Source organism: Rhineura floridana, chromosome 1 (assembly GCF_030035675.1).
Source record: "Rhineura floridana isolate rRhiFlo1 chromosome 1, rRhiFlo1.hap2, whole genome shotgun sequence".
NCBI classification, from domain to species: Eukaryota; Metazoa; Chordata; class Lepidosauria; order Squamata; family Rhineuridae; genus Rhineura; species Rhineura floridana.
Genome location: NC_084480.1, coordinates 205,150,281 through 205,171,679, shown reverse-complemented (window position 1 = coordinate 205,171,679; position 21,399 = coordinate 205,150,281). Strand labels below are relative to the sequence as shown.

General features: G+C 39.9%; 1 protein-coding gene across 3 annotated transcripts in view; it reads right to left on the bottom strand.

Moving 5' to 3' along the window:
- MYLK4 (myosin light chain kinase family member 4) overlaps positions 1-21,399 on the bottom strand; it is a 132,368-nt gene that overhangs the window by 32,775 nt on the left and 78,194 nt on the right. The window contains exon 1 of one of the 3 annotated variants that reach the window (XM_061590660.1): positions 1,935-3,101. The exons of 1 other annotated variant lie outside the window; for it this stretch is intronic. In XM_061590660.1, coding sequence (XP_061446644.1) covers positions 1,935-2,582 — 648 coding nt within the window. In that variant the 5' untranslated portion in view covers positions 2,583-3,101. Of the gene's footprint in view, positions 1-1,934; positions 3,102-21,399 lie in introns of those variants that run through there. One more of the 3 variants, XM_061590652.1, reaches the window with a different exon arrangement.

The window sequence follows — 21,399 nt, the reverse complement described above, 5'->3', positions numbered from 1 at the left end:
CACATGCTTAATTCTCTTTCCTATTTAAATCAACAGGACTTCATCCCATATTGATATTGTTCAAAAGTAATAGCAGCACCCTTAGTCCAACTAGATCCAACCAATATTCAGTCTAAATGTTGATTAAAATATATTTGCATACTGAGATGAATCCACTTTGATATCCTGAAATAGCTTGTATACATATACTTTCCATGGTTATATACATTCAACACACTTTTTCCCATTAGGTTATCACTATTTCAAAATGGTGTTTGCAAGGTAATTTAAATTACCTGAGAAAAGTTTGGCTTGAAGAACTGAAAGGAAACACTTCATGAGATGTTGTCTGACTCCTGCTGCTGCCCAGACTCCCTTGGCCTTTATTAAATTACATGTTTACTCCAGCCATGTCTTATGTAACAAGGAAGTGGGGCTGTTTAAGGATAATGGCTTAGCAAAGGTCCTTAGTGCCACAGTGCAACATTTTAAAGTAAAATGGACTAATTAATATGGCATTTGGTATAGTTTAATTGCTGTGAGCTATTCACTAGCAAGCCCCTAGTTCAAATCTAGTTTTTGCTACAAATTCACAAGGAAGGCAATACACTAAGCCCCATGTTCATTATGGAAATAATAATACAGGCCTCCCTTATAGGGATGTTGCACAGTTTACAGAGATAATGTACATAAAGCATTTTGAACACTGTAAATGCGCTGTAGAAAAGTTAATTATTAAGATGATTATTACTTCTGAATGAAAGCAATTCCCTTTTGGAAGATGAGCCTTTAGATTAACCAGACTTCATTATTACATCTGAACCCTGAACTGCGGTTAATAAAAACATGGTTAGTGAAAACAAGCAAGCGTTGTAAACTATGATTTGATGTTGGGTTGTTTCCACAAACCATAGTTAAGATTAACCATTGTTTGTCAGAGTTTGGATGAAAGGACGAATTACTCACAAATGAAAGTAAAAGCCCCCAAACTCTCCTTGTGGCTTTACTGAAGGATTATGGGGGAGTTGCCAGACCAAGGATTACCTGGGTTCATTCTTGTTTAGCTAGACTGTGGTTTAGTGTTACATCTAAATTAGCCCAATATCTATACCTATGCTTACCCTGAAATATTGTTACACGTGCAGTGTTCCTTTTATAATTTACAAAAAACACAACCTCTATACAAACTGAAAATGCAACAATGAAAGTGCCAAATACTTTTAAAATTAAATATAAAAATGTATAACTTTGTTTTGTTTGTTTTAATATTCAGACACACAGAAACTGTTGGGAGATTCTTTATATTATTTTATGTTAATAAAACACTCTAATGATTTGTGCAAATGACCAGAAACTGAGGAATGGGTTCTGGTGTTCTGCGAGAACCAGATTGCATTGAAATTCATAGGAATTTATCTCTGAGAATAACAAGATCAAAGTTTCTCCCCTAATTATGGTTTCTAGAATGAGCATACTACTAACCAAACATTAAGAATAACCTGAATGTGTCATTATTAGGGTGTTATTTTTTCATTCCTCATATTGCACAAAATTAAAAGCATTTTAAAAAAATAAAATCTGGATGATTTGTTACCATTTACAATGGATTGGATCCAGAGTTGCCTGGACTGAAACTCCACTAAGTGTAAAGGTGCCTAGATTGAACAGGGAGGTGATTTTAATTGATTCTCCTTTCCTCCTGCAGCCCCCTCTGCCTAGGAGGGTTGCAAAAAAACCCAGAACAGTGCAGGAGGTGGCACTGGGGGCAGCAGTAGAAAAGGGAAATCACTGGAAATCATCTCCCCTCCCTTGCTCCAGCTGGGAACCTCTCACTTTCACTAATGGCAGGAGCTGTTCCATTTGTGTAACAGCAGATCTGGATCCAGCCCAAAATAATTTCCACTGAGAGCAAAGAAGGAAAAAAATTAGGCTCGTAACAGCAATTCTGGGCTCACCTTTTCGTTCCATTTGCTGGACAATGCATCCTTTTTATCTGAGAATGTCTGCATCCTGAAAAGATTTCCTGTTCTGTCTTTTCTAAGATAGCCACCAACTTTAAGGAGTTTATTAGGAGCTTCATTTCTATGTATTAGATCAGAGATTGTAGAAGTCTTTACTTTTTCTACTAAACAGCCAAGGAGCTGCTGAACCCCCAGTACAACTTGTTCAAGTCCATCTAACCTTTTGGCTTGTTGCTCGGCACTCTTGTTCATATCACATAGCTTTTTGTCAATTTCTATGCACCAGGTCGTGAGATCAGAACTATTTGGCTTTTCAAATGTTATGGTGGAAGGTCCAGCTACAGATTCTTTTCCTTTTCCTTTGAAGAGATCCATGCACTTTTCCATAGAGTAAATTTCCTGTGAAACACAATCCAATTTCTGAAGAACATTGTCTTGCACAGTCAACAGTCTGCTTATTTTCTGATCCAAGGAAGCAACCTTCATATCCAGCACACTTGTGTTTTCAGCGAAACTGACATTTTTATTTGATATATGCAGAGCAAATGAGGGCTCCTCTTCAAGTCGCTGGTTTTGTAAAGCATTAGGATCAAATATTTTGGCCAAGGAGTTTACTACCGACTGTTTGCTGGAGGTAGTCATTCTGCCTATTTACACAGATGCATAGATGAAAGATGAAAAGAACATATTTCAAAGTCTTTTCAGCCAGTTTCTTGAAGGACAGAAGCCTGGTTCATTAAATGGTCAAGTTCAATTCTTTTAGAGTTCTGTACGTTAGAGAGACAACCAAGAGAGCTAAGAAGAACAGTCCAGTTTCTTTTTTAAAAAGCACGGTAAATTATAATGGAGTTCCAAGCAAACATTTGCTGAGCATCCTAAATGCACTTGCAGTCAGTGACATCAGACCTTGGGGAGGGCAGAAGAACTATTTGGACCCAAGTGGAATTTGACACCATAAAGGCTACAAGATATCTGATAAGCTCTGAGAGGTCAAAGACACTTTGGCAGGACCAGTATGGTTGCTTTTGAAAGATATGGATCTGATATCCCAAATGTATCCCTGATCTGAACAAAGAAAGAACCCCATAAAGGGGAAGCTAAATTTGGGAGCTTGAAATTTTTACAGCTTAATGTTAATTGTTTGAATTAGCATGCCAGCTGCTTTATGAAAATTCTTTGCACACAGATTTTTTTAATAAAAGCATGTTGCACACAAATTATACAGCCACAAGAGTGGCTGTATACTATAGCCAGCATTGATTTTTCATATTCTGCCACGTTAAATTGAAAACATTCCCATGCCATTCTGCTGCGTCCCATAAGCTCATTTCAAAACAAAATCTTACAACACTTATAGTCCTGAACTCAGAAACACTTGCTTAACAGCCCTTGTATATTCATGGCAGTACACAAAACACTGAGAGAGAATCAAGAATTAAAAGTGTAAAACAAGAGGAAAAAAATCCAGACCTGTTGGACTTTCTTTTGTCAATGGTCTCATAATTTGTTGAAATTAATTAAACATCAGCCATGTCACAGAGTACCTGTAATGCTCTTACTGAATTTGCCCCATACTCTGACCTTCATCTTCTGCAGTTTAAATTTTTTTTAAAATGCAGGGCTGATTTTTAATTAATTTAAGGAATTTAACATTGGAGTCTATGATAACACAGGCATGCTCAGTAAGAACCAACTGTCAGTGTTTTAAAAGCCAGACTCACAGCTGTTTGGCTTAGCTAATCAGTGGGGCACACCCATGCCAGACATTTATTCCACTTCAAACAGTCCTGGCTTCCCCCAGAGAATCCTGGGAAGTGTCATTTATGAAGGGTGCTGAGAGTTGTCAGGAAACTCCTATTCCCCTGAGAGAGCTCCAGTGGCCAGAGTGGTTTAACAGTCAGCCCCTCTTCTGGTGATTGTAGACTAGGAGAGGCCATGACTGTTTAAAGTAGAATAAATGTCTGGTGTGAATGTGACCAGGGACAGTTTGGATTTAAATTTGGGTGGAAGACTACCGATGTCTGCTGTAGAATAAAAAAAGGTGGGGGAAACCCTGAAAAATAATGATATTGTGAACAATGTTTTCCTTTTGGAAAAAAATGGGGCTTTCCCTCTGCCCAGTGCCCACTCACCCAAACTCCTCCCCTCCCTCCCTCCCATTCCTGCTTCCCTTCCTGTCTCCCCCCTCCCTGTCTCCCCCTTCCCCTCTCCCCCTCTCCCCTTCCTCCCTCCCTCCTCCCTCTCCTTTACCCTCCTCCTCCCTCCATCCCCCTTCTCCTCCTCCCCTGTGGTTAGTTTCACCTATCCTAAGCATGATTGCAAGGGAGTAAATCCCATTGAAAATAAGCATGCAAATGATCAATCCATGCACAGCAAAGAGGATCTCATTTCTTACTTGCGGGATTAAAAATTAACTGATAGGCAAAAAAACCTTGCAGTTTAAGAACGTACCTACAGCCAACGAAGCAGGGAAATTGGGCAGCTATAGTGAATGCATCAGGGGAACAGGAGACCTGAACTCCTCTCTGAGATATTATACTACCCTACAAATTTGTAAAAATGCAAACACAATTTGGGTTGTTTTTTCACAGTCCAGTCCACTTCCTGTGTAATTTGGAAGAATTTGGCAACATGTGCCTCTGAGCATATGGTGAGTAGTGGCAACACCTGCAATCATGACTGCATCTCCAAAGACAGAGAATTATATTTTTATATGTTTGTTGGTGTTCTTATTTTGGTTCTTTCCTGTGTTACTACTGTTTCTACAAATAATGTAACCTAGAAAATTGCATTTCACTCATTATTCATCCTAGAAATCTGTGTCAAATGTATTTTTGCTATTTTCAAAGTCTTATATTCTATTTCTATTTTGGGTGCATTAACAGTTGAATCTGAAACTGCAGTTTGATGTAAAATTAGACTGATTACAACATATTGCTACTTAAGCAATAAATCTAGCTGTTGAAAAAAACAAACTTGGCCTGCCCAAGATGCACGTGTTCAGCATGCTATACCTAAACCACTCCACTTAAGGAACGGTGGGCATGGTCAATTAAAAACATAGAGCGCACCTAGAAAATTGGTAGAATATATTTCACCTCCCACTGTTTTATCATGTGCAAACTGAGACACTCCTCAAGTCCACTGGAGACTATTCTGCAGAATACTCAGTGCCATTATTCCACAATTGTTTTTGTATTTTTTAAATGTAAATCATACAAAGTTTTGCTTCATTTCACATATTCACAGAAACAGAAGCAAAAGAAAAGAAATTACCATAGGAACTTCACTAAAATTTCAAAGTAAATTAAACATATTTAAAGTGAATATCTGAACTATATCTACTGTCTTAATATTGTGTCTTCCATGCAGTTCTCCAACCAAGCAATGTTTATAAAAATGCATATATTAGGGGAAATGATGCACAATATGAATATATTGGTGAAAATAACATACAAAACGCATTACAGTAGGCTAAATTGCTTGCAAAAATATGTACATTAGTCAAAAATGCATACAAAAATGTATTTATTAGGAAAAATTCATGCTAAAATGCTGAAGAATTTTCATGCAGATTTTTTTTTAAATTGCAAATTGCTGCAGAAATGTGGAGAACTGAATTTAAGATTAGAAAAATGAGAAACTGAGAGAACCAAAATTCACAGATCATTCCATCCCTAGCTAGCAGTAATCCTTGAGCTGATGGGATGTGTTAGTTTAATATTGCCCAAAGTTATTTTAAGATTATGACTAGATGATCCTTCCATCTTCATAAGTTCATAAAATAGTGAATACAGTCTGAAATATTGGAAGGGATAGGCTTTTTTCAGATATGATGGTCATGTTCTTTGGCAAACATTTGTTGCAATGCAAGAAGATCCTTGCCCTGTTGCCACACCAACCCTGCTTATTTGCTCTAATCAATAAAGTTGTGTTTTCTCACACAAACTATTGTTGGTTGTTTTATTCCCATTGCTGATGGGGGGGAAGACACATCTTGCACCAGTCTCATAACTATATTCTTCAGCAGGGATCTATGGAACCACTTTTTCCATCTACAGTGATAATATGGCGTAAAACATTTAAGGACCAGTAGTTTTGCCTTGATTTTTTTTTTTAAAAAAAGTGATAGGGTTGTATTTATTTATGATAAATACAATATCTGTTCAACTTTGTGGATGCAGTGAGTTTTGTTTTTGTTCCATTGATGTAGTTTCTGATTTTGCGGTTTTATGTTTGATTTTTGTATTTACATTGTTTTTTACTTTTTTATTGCAAGCCTCTCAGAAAACTTTATGTTAAGGGATAGGATACAAATGCCATTAATGAAGTAAATAATGCATGAATAAATAGATAGGTTATGGGAAGATGAATTATCCTCGCCTGTTGCTGCCTGGGGCCATGCACTGCCCCACAAATGGTGTCTCATGCCAAGAATGCAAGGCTGACTATATTTCAAGTATTACCAAAATTACGGAAAAGCAAAAGCTTCCTTTGCTCTGGTGACAATGACTCAAAACAGAATGTCGGGGGGGGAGAGAATCAGTCTTTTTGAGACATAACTTCATTGCAACTGTATAACAAGTTATGCCCTGACAGAGCCCTTTTGCACAGAACAGACATCTGCAAGATTTAACACACAAATATAGCTAGCAATGCATTCCAGGCACTGATTTAAATGGCTTTGATTTAGAAGCAGGAAACTGAAAGAGAGAAAAAAATCCAGAGGTTAGGGATCCCTATTTCATGGAAAGAATAATACATAAGGCATCCCTGAAAGGACCACAAGAGCCAGAAGCAGGGAAGTTTCAGCAAGGAAGAGTTATGTTTAAAATACCCAGGGATTTCCAAACTGTGTCTGCTAAAAGAATAGCTAAATCCTCTTGACGCTTGGACATCTGCAAACCCCCCCCCACCCTGTTCACCACAAAGCACCAGGAGAGGTGTTTGCACCATCTGTAACATAACACAGTTCTACAGAAACATTTATCTGAGGCACTTGAGGTCCTTACAATGGATTATAATTATCAATGAAAACGGCTCACACATAATTCTAGCACAGTCTCTTCCCATCCAATCCCTTCCCCCCCCATCCCCAGTTGAACACTAGAGGCCAAAGGTTGGTTATATGTCAGTGGTCATAAGGGAAGACTACTACTGAGGTGGACTGTGGAGCATGGTTAAACAGGTCCCTCTGACAGGCAGATTTTGATGGGCACATGATGGAAAACAGAGAAAGAGCAGGTGTTTGACTCTGCAGAAATCCTACTTGTCCTATACTTCTAAGTCAAGACAGCTATAAAAGGAATGTAAAGGCATATTTGTATTGGTCACTGGGATATATGGAATCAAAGGGGTGTGATATCACAGCAGGGTTGCTAGCCACTGAATCCAGAGACTAGATGCACATCTTTAAATCTTCTGATGCAGGCACAGAAATACAGCTGTTGCTTCATCTGTCTGTTTCTTTCCTGGTCCTGTCAACTACACCCTCCTTACACTTAATGTATAGCACACCTGGAGTCCTCCTCACCATAGTAAGTGAAAGAGACATTTCATCTGGTCACACACAATTTATTTATTATTTGAATTTGCTGCTCACCTTATAATGTACATTCTCTGTCAGACATACAACAATTGGGTTTTAAAGGACAATGGACCTTTACTGTAGTGGCACCTACCCTTTGGAATTCCCTCCCCTTAAATATTAGACAGGCGCCATCTCTGTTATCTTTTCGGTGCCTACCGAAGACCTTCCTCTTTCAACAAGACTTTTAAGTAGAGACCTTATCCCAGTCTGTGTCTGTGCTGGAATTGCTTTTTAATATGTTTTTAGATGTTTTTAAAGCTTTAAAAAAATGTTTTTAAAGATGTTTTGTTTTAATATATTTTAAAGTCTGTGTTTATGATGTTTTAAAGTGTTTTTAGTGCTTTTGTTTGCTGCCCTGGACTCCTACTGGGAGGAAGGGCAGGATATAAATCAAATAATAAATAAATAACATGACATAGAATAATGCAAACAAACATAAAACACCACATCAAACAGCAAGAATAAAACAGCACAACCATAATAAAGTGGACTAATCACATAAAAAGAACAGGTCAGGGCACCTCCCGCAACTAATTATAATTAAAAGAGACTAGTAGCAATGAAGCAATCTTTCAAGGCACTAAGCTGTCCTCAAAAAGTGAAAAAGATGTTTAAAATACTGAGGGATGTTAACAGACACCCCCCCCCCAAAAAAAAGTGTTTAAAAGCTTGGAAAAACAAGCAAGTCTTGCTGCTGAAAATATATCAATGGGGTTGCCAGACAAGCTTCTCCAGGGAGTGCATCTAATAACAAGGGGACGGCTGCTGAGAAGGCCCTTTCACTTGCAACCAGCCTTTATACCTCAGAGGGGATACTCAGAGAAGGGCCTCCACAGATGATCCTAAGGCTATACAGGTACAGCTCAGGCTTTAAATTAAAGATAAGCACCAGCACTTTGAACTGTGCTCAGAAATGAACTGGAAATCAGTGAAGATGTTTAAGAATTGGCAAAGTATGATCCCACCAACTAGTCCCAGTCAAAAGCCTTGGAGCCATGTTCTGAATTAACTGAAATATCTGAACAGTCGTCTAAGGCAGCTCCACATATAATATACTGTGGTAGTGTACCAGAGCACAGGGCCGGCTCTAGGCATGCCGGGGACCTTGGACATCAACTTGCCCTGGGCCCCAGTGTGTGTGTGCGTTCACACACATGTGGCTCCCCCACACCCCACCTACCTGTCTCCTGTCTTTTACTATTGCCATTAACCAAGATGCCGGCCGTAGTTTCCCTAAGGGAATGAAGCCTCCGCAGTCATGTTTGTTGATGGCACATGTGTGTGCTACGCGCATGCATCTCTGCCATCAACTAAGAAGGCGGCAGGGGCTTCCGTACTTTAGGGAAACCACGGCCGCCATCTTCATTAACGGCTATACTAAAAGGCAGGAGACAGGTAAGTAGGGGGCATGGGGGGGCGCAGATCGCCGTGGATCGCGGAAGGAGAGCAGAAGGGCCGTTGAGGGCCCCCTGTTACCCTGTAGCTCCGGTGCCCTCAGGCCAGTGCCCCACCTGGCCACCCTTTAGAACCGGCCCTGGCAGAGCATATATGAAAAAAGGTCACAGCATTGACAAAAACACATCACTCTGTCTCATTGCAATGTGTTCCACAGGTTCATATCTTTCATTAAACAAATTCTTGTGAAATAAGCAACAGTCTTTCATTAATATCCATTATACTAAGGAGGAAAAGCCACTAAAGGGTCAGTGTTATCTAGGCCCAGGAAGCTAAGTTGCCTTCATGAGTTATGAGTTTAGTTTCTCTTTCTCCTTGCTTCCTGCTGCAACCAGTAATGGCTGATGTTATTAAGTAATAATCCAGTTTAAACCACACGGTCATGTCTGTCTTCCTTGAAGTGAGACAAAGAACTTACTCTGCAACACTTGTTTGTTGCAATCCTGTTCCCTATAAATCTCACTGAAAATGCTATCTTGAGTGTGTATTATAAGAAAGAGAATATTAGAGTTTTGTTTTTCACAGTCGTGATTTTATATTGCATTCCTGGGTTGACCAAGAACTGGAGTGCTTATTTGCTGAAGGGTCAGATTGAGCCTCTTAAAATTTATGGCAGCTGCTGGCATCAAACAGGAAAGGAACTCAAATCGAAATATTGTTGCACTAGTATGGGGAGGAGTAGAATCCGCTCCTGGCATTATCTGGCTTCGTGCCACATATTGGGATACACAGTCATTTACAAATAACTTCCAGTATTGCACTTTTAACACCAATAGATCAAAAATCATTGTATGACTCAGTTCTCCAAGCTTAATATTCTGTTTTCCTTATTATTTGATGGTTTATTCTTTTTCTTCTTTCCCCAGCTCCTGGTAAAAATTTCTCCAAGCCCTTGTAAAAATGCCAGTACATGCCTTGCATAAATATACTGCATGTGCACCATATGTATAGATGGGGGAAGGCAGAAGGTGGATCTCTTTGTGATTGGCAATAGACCAGCAAGGATTTCTCCCAATTGTTTATCAATAGCAACAACAAAATGGCACTCCTCCTCCATAAGTTAGACTGCTGAAATGAAGAAAATTTTGAGTAACCAAGGATTTTTGTGTGTGTGAGTTGACGGTGAGCTCAACTCAGTTCTGGTACTTAAAACAAATGCCTGTGCTTAGCAGCTGCTCAGAGACACAATGTACTTTAATTCTAAGTGTATGTCTTTTGCACTGTGCACCAGTTAGTGGATCTCAGGGTTTTTAGTAAAACACAAAGTAGACCATGCAAGCCCGAAGTCTGCTCTTCTCTGGTATAAAGCATTGTACACAGGTAACACAGGTGACACATGCAACAAAATGTTGCAGTGTGATGTGCTACTGTTCAGGATTCCAGACCCTTCACTCCATTCCCCTTCCCTGTGGTTTTCCTCCCTACCACCACTACCAACCCCCCCATCAGCATTCTGTGGTCAATAAGCACACTCAGTCCTCACTAGACTTTTTGGAGAATCCTCCCCCCTTGGGATTCCCTAAACCTGCTGATACCTCCCTTTTGTGTGTGGATGATGGTGCCATTTTGGCTACTTAAGCAGTGGCACTGGGAGAACTGGCATCATTATTTGTATATATGGCATGGAGAAGATCTACATTATGAACATATCTGTTTTAATCATCATTTAAAGAGTCATGAGAAATATAGTTCATTAAGGATACAGAGAATTCCCTCCTGGAAATTCTTAGCCTGCTCCCCAAAATAGAATTACAATTCTAGAGTTCCCCAAGGCAAGGGAAATGACTATTAAACCACTTTACATCTGTTGTGTAGAGAAGCCTACACTTTCATCTTTTAAGCATAATTTGGGGTACACACTTGCAGTTTTGCTCCACCTTCATTTTTTGAATGAAGGAACACATGACATCAGGCGCACTCCTCCCCCTCGCACCCCAAAATCTCAGATGCAGATCTAGTGTGCTTTACCTTGAAGCCATCTTCAAAACTTCAAAACTGATTGGCCATCAACTCCATTGCCACTCAGGTGTGTCCAATAAAAACGCTTTGCTGCAGATTCAGGTAGACCCAGTGATTGGCCCAACATTTTGTTGTGGACATCGGGAAAGGGAGATGTGTCTAGCCTGGGCAGAGTTGTTTCAAAAAGCAGCCAAAGAAAATGTTGTGGCTGCTTTGGAAGCAAGTCGTGTGTCTGTCTACAACCTCAGATTGCATGTAATCAAATATAAAATTACATCCCCCAATTCTGCCCTTTCTTTCTCATTCTTATCTCTGGAATGCTTCATCTCCTGATTATTTCTGTTTCCATATTTACATTTGTTGACTTAAACATTCTCCTGCAGAGCCCCCCCCCCTTTACCTCCTCCTTGGCCTTTCCTCATGTGTCCAGTTTCCTCATTTGTAAGCCTGCAGGGCAAGGAACTGTGCTTCTCTGGCCATTTGCCTGAGTTTATAATTTAATAGACCTTGGGTCTAGCCTTGTGGGGTTTATTTCAACCACAAGTCCTGAAAAAGTCAGCTTGATGCTTGCATTATAGCTGCTTGATAATTTTGTGGACATCTGCTCCAAAAAACGTGGAATAAGTGCCAAGGGGTTACCAAGCAGCTACTGCTGCGAGGGCTGTGCAGTTAACTTTTAGGGATGGACAAACTGTCAGTTTTGGTTTCTCTCAGGTTCTGGTTTCTTGCAGTCTTCAGTTCAGTTCTCTACATTTCCACATCCATTTGTGATTTTTTAAAATGAGTTCTCAGAAAAATTTATAAACATTTTAATGTTCATTTATCTTACTATGCAGTTTTGCCTAATAACTGCATTCCCTTAATATAATGCAATTTTATCATTTTTCATTAATATATGTATTTTTATGTGCACTTTCCCCTAACATATGCATTATTGTATACATTATTTGGTCGGAAAACTGCATCACAAAATTCAGAGAAGAGCAAATTTTGTAGCTGCAGTTTGGTTCATGCATGGTTTCAGGAAGTGCAAATGAGATAGATCTGCATTAAAATCTGAACCTAATTTCTCAAGAATAATCATGGGCTTTCCCCACAGTTTCTAGTCATTCCTTGGATTAGATTATCTACTTGGAAACATCATATTAAAACCTCAAAATCGTATGATTTTCCTTGTAATTCTTCTACATGCAGTGTTTTCATGGAGGTGACATAGGGGTGAGATCCAAGCCACCATCACCACTCCCTGCCAGGGCTTTGCAGAGTGGCAGAACCACTGCCTGCATGTGCAGCCTCACCACTCATGACAGCTGTGGTGGAATGGGGCAGGATGATCAGCCCTGATCCGTTCCAGTTCTAGGCTGGTGCAGCGATTGGGTTTAGACAATGGATTCTGAGCTGTCTCAGCCATGTCCCCTCCCTTCCTTCAGAACCAACTTCCTTTTGGTGCTTTCTACTGGCTCCTGCTGGGATGGATACTGCCAGCAGGCCTTCCGCCCACGTTCAGTGGCTAGGGGGAGAAATGGCTCAGCTAGCAGAAACAGGCAGAAGGATATCTCTGTTCAAACAAACTCCTACACACACACACACACACACACACACACACACACACACAAGCACACGAACGCACACGCACACGCACACACAGAGCTTGGTATAAGAAGAGGTTTAGATTATTCTCCCTGAAAATTACTTTTTTAAAAAAATAAACAAAACCCTGAACAAACAACAACAGATAGCTTCAGCTCAAACCAAAATCTATTCATGGTATGCTGGATGCAGAAATAGAGCAATATTTGTACCTGGCTTTCAGCAGAGAAGTCCCTGCTCCTAATCTTACTGCAGGGCAAAATTGGACAATATGATAAATGCATAATTGCATTTCATGTGCCTTTCAAAGGAAGAAAAGGAATGCCATTGGTGCTAGTGGTAGCGTCCCTCCTGGGTGAATAATGGCAGCCTTAGGAGGACACTTTTTAAGAGGAAAATGGCACGGGGCACGGGATTAAACTCACACTTATTAAGCGCAATGGTTTCAATTCTGATTGCTTTCCATACTGGCTATTTTTTTTAAAAAGCAAGATGTATGAAATCCAGGTATGCATTTCTCAAATTGTTTTAATTTGGCCCTCAGCCATGAATTTGTTTAGAGAAATTGCTTTATCTTAGCTACACCTCTCTCTGAGTGTGTGCTTCAAAAAAAGTGGACTACCTATGGGGGAGTGTTAGGATTACTGAGCCCATTTATGTGAAGCACTTTACAGGTTGAGGAAAGTGAGTGAATATGCCTCAGGAGCCTGTATCAGAGACACACTATCTTCTCTGCAGGAGGCTTAGTTGTTGCTGTTGGCCTGCTTGAAGCTAATCCAGATCTATGTCTACTTTGGCTTGTGCATCCATGTGGGGTGTGTATGTGTGTCTTCATCCTCATGGATATAATGTTTACATTGCTTACAGGAAAGCCCAGCTGAGGACACCATGGGGTTTTCAGGAAACATGAGCAGCTAGGAAGGCTGCAGAGTGCAGACTACCTGTGAGATGATTTGCAGAATGAAAGCAAGGACACTCACAAACACAAACACCCTTTGGCCACTGTAATATTTGCAAGAGTTGAAATGAATCACAAATACTTGTTAGAAGGAACAAACTTTACTTAACAGTCTGTTGCTGCATAACCAAGAGCTCTGCTTTTGTTTTCCTACTGGTCCCTCTCCCAACTGATTCCCCCATCAACTATATCTAATTCACTTGAGTTCCTACTCACATTACATCTCCCTTTTTTTTTAAAAAAAAAAGAAAAAGATAGAAACTACTGTCTATATCGAATTGGTTTTCTGATCACTCTGCCTCTTGATGTAGTAACAGGTAACTCAGAGACCAAAATCTTTTCTGGTATATCACTGGCACTTTGTGCTACAGCTGTTCCACTTTTGTTGTCTTGAGATTCTGATAGGTCTACCTCTGATGCAGGTGCAGTTGCAGTCTCAGTAGTCTCATCCATTTTTGGTTCACAACTTGGAGTGCTTTGAAGATCTCTTCTGTTCCGTCTGTAGACAGCTAAATCACCAGTCTGAAACAAATATGATCTTGGAGTCATGTTTTGTCCAGTCACTCTTGCTGGTTTCCACACTCCATCTTGCCAAACATTAACAGAATCACCAACCGGCAAAGGTGGTAAAGGCTTTGAACCTTTGTCAAAGTAAAGCTTCTGTTTTTCTTGTCTTCTCTTCAGATGTGTCTGTATGTCACCTTTTACCTGCTGAGGTAGTAACAATGGTGCTGAGATAGGCAACCTGGTTCTTAAACGTCTCCCCATTAAAAGTTGTGCAGGTGAGGCTGTATCTACTGTAGGCGTATTTCTGTAATCCAATAAACTAAGATAAGGATCTGTGTTATTCAGACTAGATTTCTTAAGAATCCTCTTTACTGTTTGGATCGCTCTTTCTGCCATTCCATTTGATTGAGGAAATAGTGGACTGGATGTTGTGTGAACAAAGTCCCAATCTTTGGCAAACATTTTAAAGTCTCTAGAGCAAAACTGAGGGCCATTATCACTGACAACCTCTTCGGGTATACCATGTCTTGCAAATATAGATTTGCAGTGTAAAATTATTGATACACTTGTAGTGTCTTCAAGCAAACATATTTCCACATATTGTGAATAATAATCAACCAAAAGTAGATAGTCCTTTCTTTCAAATTCAAACAAGTCCATTCCTAGCTTTTGCCAAGGTCTTCTTGGAATTTCATGAGGTAACATTGGTTCTTTTTGGTTTTTATTTCTGAAGGTGTGACATGTGGTACATGACAGTTCCAATTCTTCAATTTGGGCACACATACCAAAAGCTTCAAATCAGTCACATATTGGTCTATCCTTTCTCCTTCACTCTGTATTCTAGTGAAGAACCTGTGCCTTTCATAAGTAACATTTCTTCTGGGCACACAATATGCTTTAAATTTATTCATCAAAACTTGAATTTTATTTTTATCTGCATCATCATCAAACTGGAAAGTATTAAATACCTCTCTTGCTCCTTCACCTGCCACATGCAGAAATAATGCTGACTGGAGTCTCTCATCTTTCTTATCTGCTCCACTTGCAATGCAGTACAATTCAAACCCTTGCTTCCATCTTCTCCAGTTCTCTGCTGCATTTCCTTCAAACACCAACGTTCCTGGAGGCTTTAGCTGGTCCATTTTTCACTGCCTCATGTTTTTAGGTAGTCTTCTGACACCATGTAATATTTGCAAGAGTTGAAATGAACCACAAATGCTGGTTAGAAGGAATAAACTTTACTTCACAGTGTGTTGCTGCATAACCAAAAACTCTACTTTCATTTTCCTACTGGTCCCTCTCCCAACTGATTCCCCCATTCAGCTATATCTAATTCACTTGAGTTCCTACTCACATTACAGTTCTCCCCTCCTTATTTTATCTGCATAACAACCTATGAGGTAGGTCAGGCTGAGAGGTCACCCAGTCAGCTTGATTGCCACAATTAATCAAGCACGAGGAATTGTAGGTCTGAATTAGTACTAGCTATCAAGGAAAATGGGAGGCACATATGCCAATTCACACATCACTAGAAAAATGGCTGTGAATCTCAACTCACTGTTTGTGTAAATCATAAATATTTTTTTATAAAACCATGACCCGATGGTATATAAGTTCCACTTTATTGAACATTTATCTAATAATTTGCACCCAGTGCAAATTTGTTTGAAATACGACTGTGAGAATGCACTGTGATAAGGACCTATTCAGAATCCATTTTGACAGAAATAAGATCTATCGTTGGCCACAACCTTCTAAGCTAAATTATATAAACCACAGAGCTGTAAAGGATTAGAGAGGTCATCAAGGCCAGTCATTCCCCAACAGTTTAAGACAGGTCCCTGTCAACACTAGAGGAAAGCCACAGGTGGCAAGGAGTGAAGGGAAGGCAAATATAATATGGGAGGAAAGTGGACAAATGTGTGTTGTGCTGTTGTTTCATTTGGATTAGAAAACTGATGTACTTCTATCTGTAATCTAGCAATTGTAAAATAAGGATTTTCAATAAATTGGCAGATGTTGAAGGAAATAATTTATTTCAAAGAAGCACTGAGAAACTAAAAGGCGAAAGAAATGAATTGGTTTTAAAGGGGAGTTTTCTTTCTTCATACATCTCTGAACACATGGTAATTGCATTTGCTTTTCTGAATAAAATTTGAGCCAATAAAGGTCTCATGAATGCCAGGGAAGAACATGCCAGTTTTAATGAGCTACAACTATAGGTAAGTCTTCCCTGTTTTCTGCTCTTGCATGATAGAGAATTTTAACAAAAGACTCCACCAGACATATGATGGTAATTGAACATTAGGTGTCTTGTTATGATTTATCACCAAGGGGGTTTGCAGAATACCTAGTGGCTAGTTAGCTTATGGGAAGGGAGGTCAGGATTCATAATTGATTAACAGGTGGTAGAATCATTGTGCGTGGAGCCCACACTGATATTCCCTATCTCTGTCTCATTGAGCCCAGGATAACAGCAATCTCTCTGTACATGCTCTAAACATTGTCATTTCCTTTGGGGAAAGCAGAAGGGGGCTGAATGGAGTTCCAGACAATGTTTATGGGATGGGCCCTATGAACACCTCATTCAGAGCTTGAAAGATTACTTTTAAAAAGTAATAAATTACAGTTACAATTACATGGCCCAAAAAGTAGTAATTACCGTTACAATTGCAATAGCTCTGAAAGTAACTGATTACTTTACTTTTTCTCAAAAGTAATCACTACAATTACATTTACAGCCTACAAGGTGCTGGCCTTGGCTGCTGCACATCTAAGTAGCCTAAAACAACTTTAAAAATAAACACACACATACAGAGGTAGTAGAATTATTCTTTTCAGCTATAAGATAGCAATGGTGGTCTCTCCGCTGGTAAGGGAGACAGGGAGGGAGGCAGAGGCCATTACTCAGATATTTGCACGTCAAACCAAGTGCAACCCCCCCCTTCAGCCAGTAAACATAATATCTCTCACTTAACTACCTCCCGGACCCTGCCCTGCCACCAACTAAGGGACACTCACCCAAGCAAACATTTTCCCCTGAGATGCAAAAAAGTTAAAATACTGCAAATGTAGCACAGTAGCCAGAGAGGGTGGTGGAGGCCACTTTGTGTGCCAAGTGCAAACACAGTATATACACACACACACGCTGTCATCTTTTACCTCCACAGTTCTTTATCTCTATTCTGCTGCTGCCTTCTTCTCCTCCTTTATCCATGTTCTTGCCTTCCAGCTCCTTTCTCCCTCCACTCCATTCTTCTCCACCAGAGTCCATTTTTTTAAACAATTGTTTTCTCCACTCCACCCTGTCTCACTCTCCACCTCCTCCCTTGTCGCCTCCTAAACACCCACAGAGCACAAGGGAAGAGTGAGGCTGCACAGAAGCCCAGTTTGAGGCACATGATTTTCATCCACAAATCAGAGGAGCAGAAGACTTCCCCTGCTCCCCCCCAAGTAATGCCCAAAAGTAATGCTGGAAACATTACAATTACTCCACAAAAGTAATAAAATTACTCCTAATTCTACTACAATCAAAATGTAAAGGAATTACCCACTCGTTCCTCAAAAACGTAATCAATTACAAGTAATTTGTTACTTGTAATGAATTACTTCCATGCTCTAACCTCATCATATATCATGCTAGGACACAGAACATCACTTAATTTTTGAGTATTATGTAATAATTGTAACTCTTGTAACAAGAGATTCTTCAATGCAGTTGCAATCCACAGATTTAGATTCATTTGTTGTTGTTTTTAAATGCAGATCGGAGGAAAGGATTTGGTAGTTTGAGTCTGAGACTTATGGTGCATTTCTAGTTTCACCATCCCTGATCTGTGTTGACCTTTGAACTTCATGGTATACTTTGAGATAGGATAGTTTCTTTACTACAATGGTTTTCAAACTGTGTTCTAAGGAACTCTAGGATTCCTCAGAAATTATTCAGGGTTTCATCAATGGGACAATAATGCCTGAAGAACAGCTTGTTCACTGGTACTGATCTTCTCCTGCAGTGCCCACCGCAGAGGAGGGCTGGGTGTTTTCTAATGTGTAATCAGGTCTGGAATCAGTAGTCAGCTGATTGAGTATCTGCTAGGGGCCAGAGAATTAGGGTTGTATTCAACATAGCACTAAGGTGAACATTCTGTCAGCATAAGGATTTCTCCTTGTGCAATGAAATGTTTATTCTCCTTTCCTCCCCCTGCATTCCCCCTAAATCTGTCCTGGGTTTTTCCCCAACCCTCGGGAGCAGATTTGGGGATGGTGCGGGGCACTCATGGGGAGAGGAGGGGGGAAATCCTGTTGCTCTAGCACTGCTGCTAGTGCAATTATTTCGTTGAATATTGCCTTAGGAGAGCCACTTACACTTCACCCCAAAGAAGGAAATGCAGCACCAAAAAGAGTGGCAAAAGGAGACACAAATTTGCATGAAAGTTGCATATGCTAATTTATATGTAGAGATGCAAATTTAGAAAGAATTACTATGATTTAAATAGAAATACATCTCACCATAGTGGAGAAGATAATGATCAGCTGACCTGTGTATCTGCTCAGCCTGCTGTCTAGGAGCAAACTGTTAATGGGCAACTTCAAGACCCTTGTTCTTTCTTCTTACGGTTCTTTACACAGTTACCCTATGTCCAATACATCAGGTAGCAACTGCAGTGAGAAAAAAGAGGAAGGTGGCTAAGACAGGCCCCCCACTGATATTATAATAAAAAAAACTGGACCCAGCACTGCATATTACAGTTGAAAGCCAAGTGGCCTGGCCAGTGCCCCTTGTATAATAGTGTATGTCCTAGAATCCTTGGCAGTCTACAGTGGCTCCATGGCAAGAGTGCATTTTAAATTTCTGAATAGGAAGTAGATGCATTGCCTCTAGTGTCAATGTATGTGCGTGAACACTAGGGCATCATGCAATGCACAGCCTGCCATTTTCCACTGCAATCTACTGAGGTATATTTGGAACTATTTGCTACCTACTGTAGGACAGTTATATATTTGTAGCATAACCAAAGGCCCACACACCTTTCTGGCTTTTAAATCAGTAGAAGACAGGCAATTGCAGCAGAGTATATGAGTATGGCACCCAGAAGTAGCTTTCAGCTATGTGTATAGAAGTGGTACAGGAGAGATCCTTGGTACAATAATAGGGGGGTTGACTTACAAGTGTCTGTCTCCTGGGGTGTTACAAGTGTATCTTTGAAATGTGGGAAAGGATCCACTTCCATGACACAAACTTATCACCTACTAAGCCAAGGGCAGCTTCGTCATATATATGAAATTCCTCCCATTTAGAATATAGTCTCAGCGCTGTGCCACTTAATGAATGAGAAAACACATGTCATTCAAAAATTATCAAAGGGGAGAGGAAATTTTGGGGACAATTTCTCATGAGTGGAGTGTTGAGTTTTTGTTGTGATTACTTTCCTTTCAACCGGTGGCTGTAATGTGAGTAGGAACTCAAGTGAATTAGATATAGTTGATGGGGGAATCAGTTGGGAGAGGGACCAGTAGGAAAATGAAAGCAGAGCTCTTGGTTATGCTGCAACAGACTGTTAAGTAAAGTTTATTCCTTCTAATGAGTATTTGTGATTAATTTTAACTCTTGCAAATATTACATGGTGTAATATGTACATGGAAGACTACCTAAAAACATAAGGCAGTGAAAAATGGGCCAGTTGAAGCCTCCAGGAAAGTTGGTGTTTGAAGGAAATGCAGCAGAGAACTGGAGAAGATGGAAGCAAGGGTTTGAATTGTACTGCATTGCAAGTGGAGCAGATAAGAAAGATGAGAGACTCCAGTCAGCATTATTTCTGCATGTGGCAGGTGAAGGAGCAAGAGAGGTATTTAATACTTTCCAGTTTGATGATGATGCAGATAAATATAAAATTCAAGTTTTGATGAATAAATTTGAAGCTTATTGTGTGCCCAGAAGAAATGTTACTTATGAAAGGCACAGGTTCTTCACTAGAATGCAGAGTGAAGGAGAAAGTATAGACCAATATGTGACTGAGTTGAAGCTTTTGGCTCAGACCTGTGAATTTGGGGAGCTGTGTGATTCTCTTATTAAGGATCGCATAATGTGTGGCATTCAGAAAGACAGACTGAGAACCAAGTTACTGAGAAAGAGTGATTTAACCCTTGAGTGTGCAGTGAATATATGCAGGGCAGAAGAAGTGTCTGCAAAACAGATGAAATATTTTGGGGCAACAGAAAAACAAATGGATGCCTTACAGGGCAAAAGTACCTTTGAAAAGCCAAAAGTAAGCCAGCCTCAGAGCAAATGGAGCTTTGGCACTACTACCAGCCCCCAAGAAAAGGAAATGCCACAGAGGCCTGTAGAAGCAGCAAAGGCCTGCTACAAGTGTGGTATCAGTCATCATGACATAAATGCTTGTCCTGCAAATGGGAAAGAATGCAGAAGATGTGGCAAACTTAATCATTTTGCTAAAATGTGTAAAACTAGAGATAGAAAACTTCAAGGCAGACAAATGTTCTCAGTAGCAGATACAACTAAAAATGCTCATGATTTCTTCATTGGCACATTGAATTCTACAGCTCTGGAAGATGAATGGTGTGCGGATCTTCTCATAAATGAACACAAGTATGTGACCTTTAAGATTGACACAGGAGCACAGGCTAACACAATGTCTTTAAAAACATACAAAGCCTTGCAAGCTGAACCACTTCAGCATTCAAATGCCAGATTAATAACCTACTCTGGAGAAAGACTACATGTGTCTGGTAAATGTAATATGGATTGCAAATATAAAGATCAAAGAGCTGAGTTGGAATTTCACATAGTAGACTTTGATGCACAAGCTGTACTCGGTCTCCGGGCTGTGACTAATTTAAATTTGGTGCAAAGAGTTAATTTAATGAAAAAAGCTTCAGTAGATCAATGGGATGTTGCAGTTGAATACAAAGATGCATTTGAAGGCTGAGGTTGCTTACCAGATGTGTGCTTAAATTGAAGAATTGGTACTGTCATGTACCACATGTCACACCTTCAGAAATAAAAACCAAAAAGAACCAATGTTACCTCATGAAATTCCAAGAAGACCTTGGCAGGAGCTAAGAATGGACTCGTCTGAATTTGAAAGAAAGGACTATCTACTTTTGGTTGATTATTATTCACAATATGTGGAAATATGTTTGCTTGAAGACACTACAAGTAGATCAGTAATTTTACACTGCAAATCTATATTTGCAAGACATGGTATACCCGAAGAGGTTGTCAGTGATAATGGCCCTCAGTTTTGCTCTAGAGACTTTAAAATGTTTGCCAAAGACTGGGACTTTGTTCACACAACATCCAGTCCACTATTTCTTCAATCAAATGGAATGGCAGAAAGAGCGATCCAAACAGTAAAGAGGATTCTTAAGAAATCTAGTCT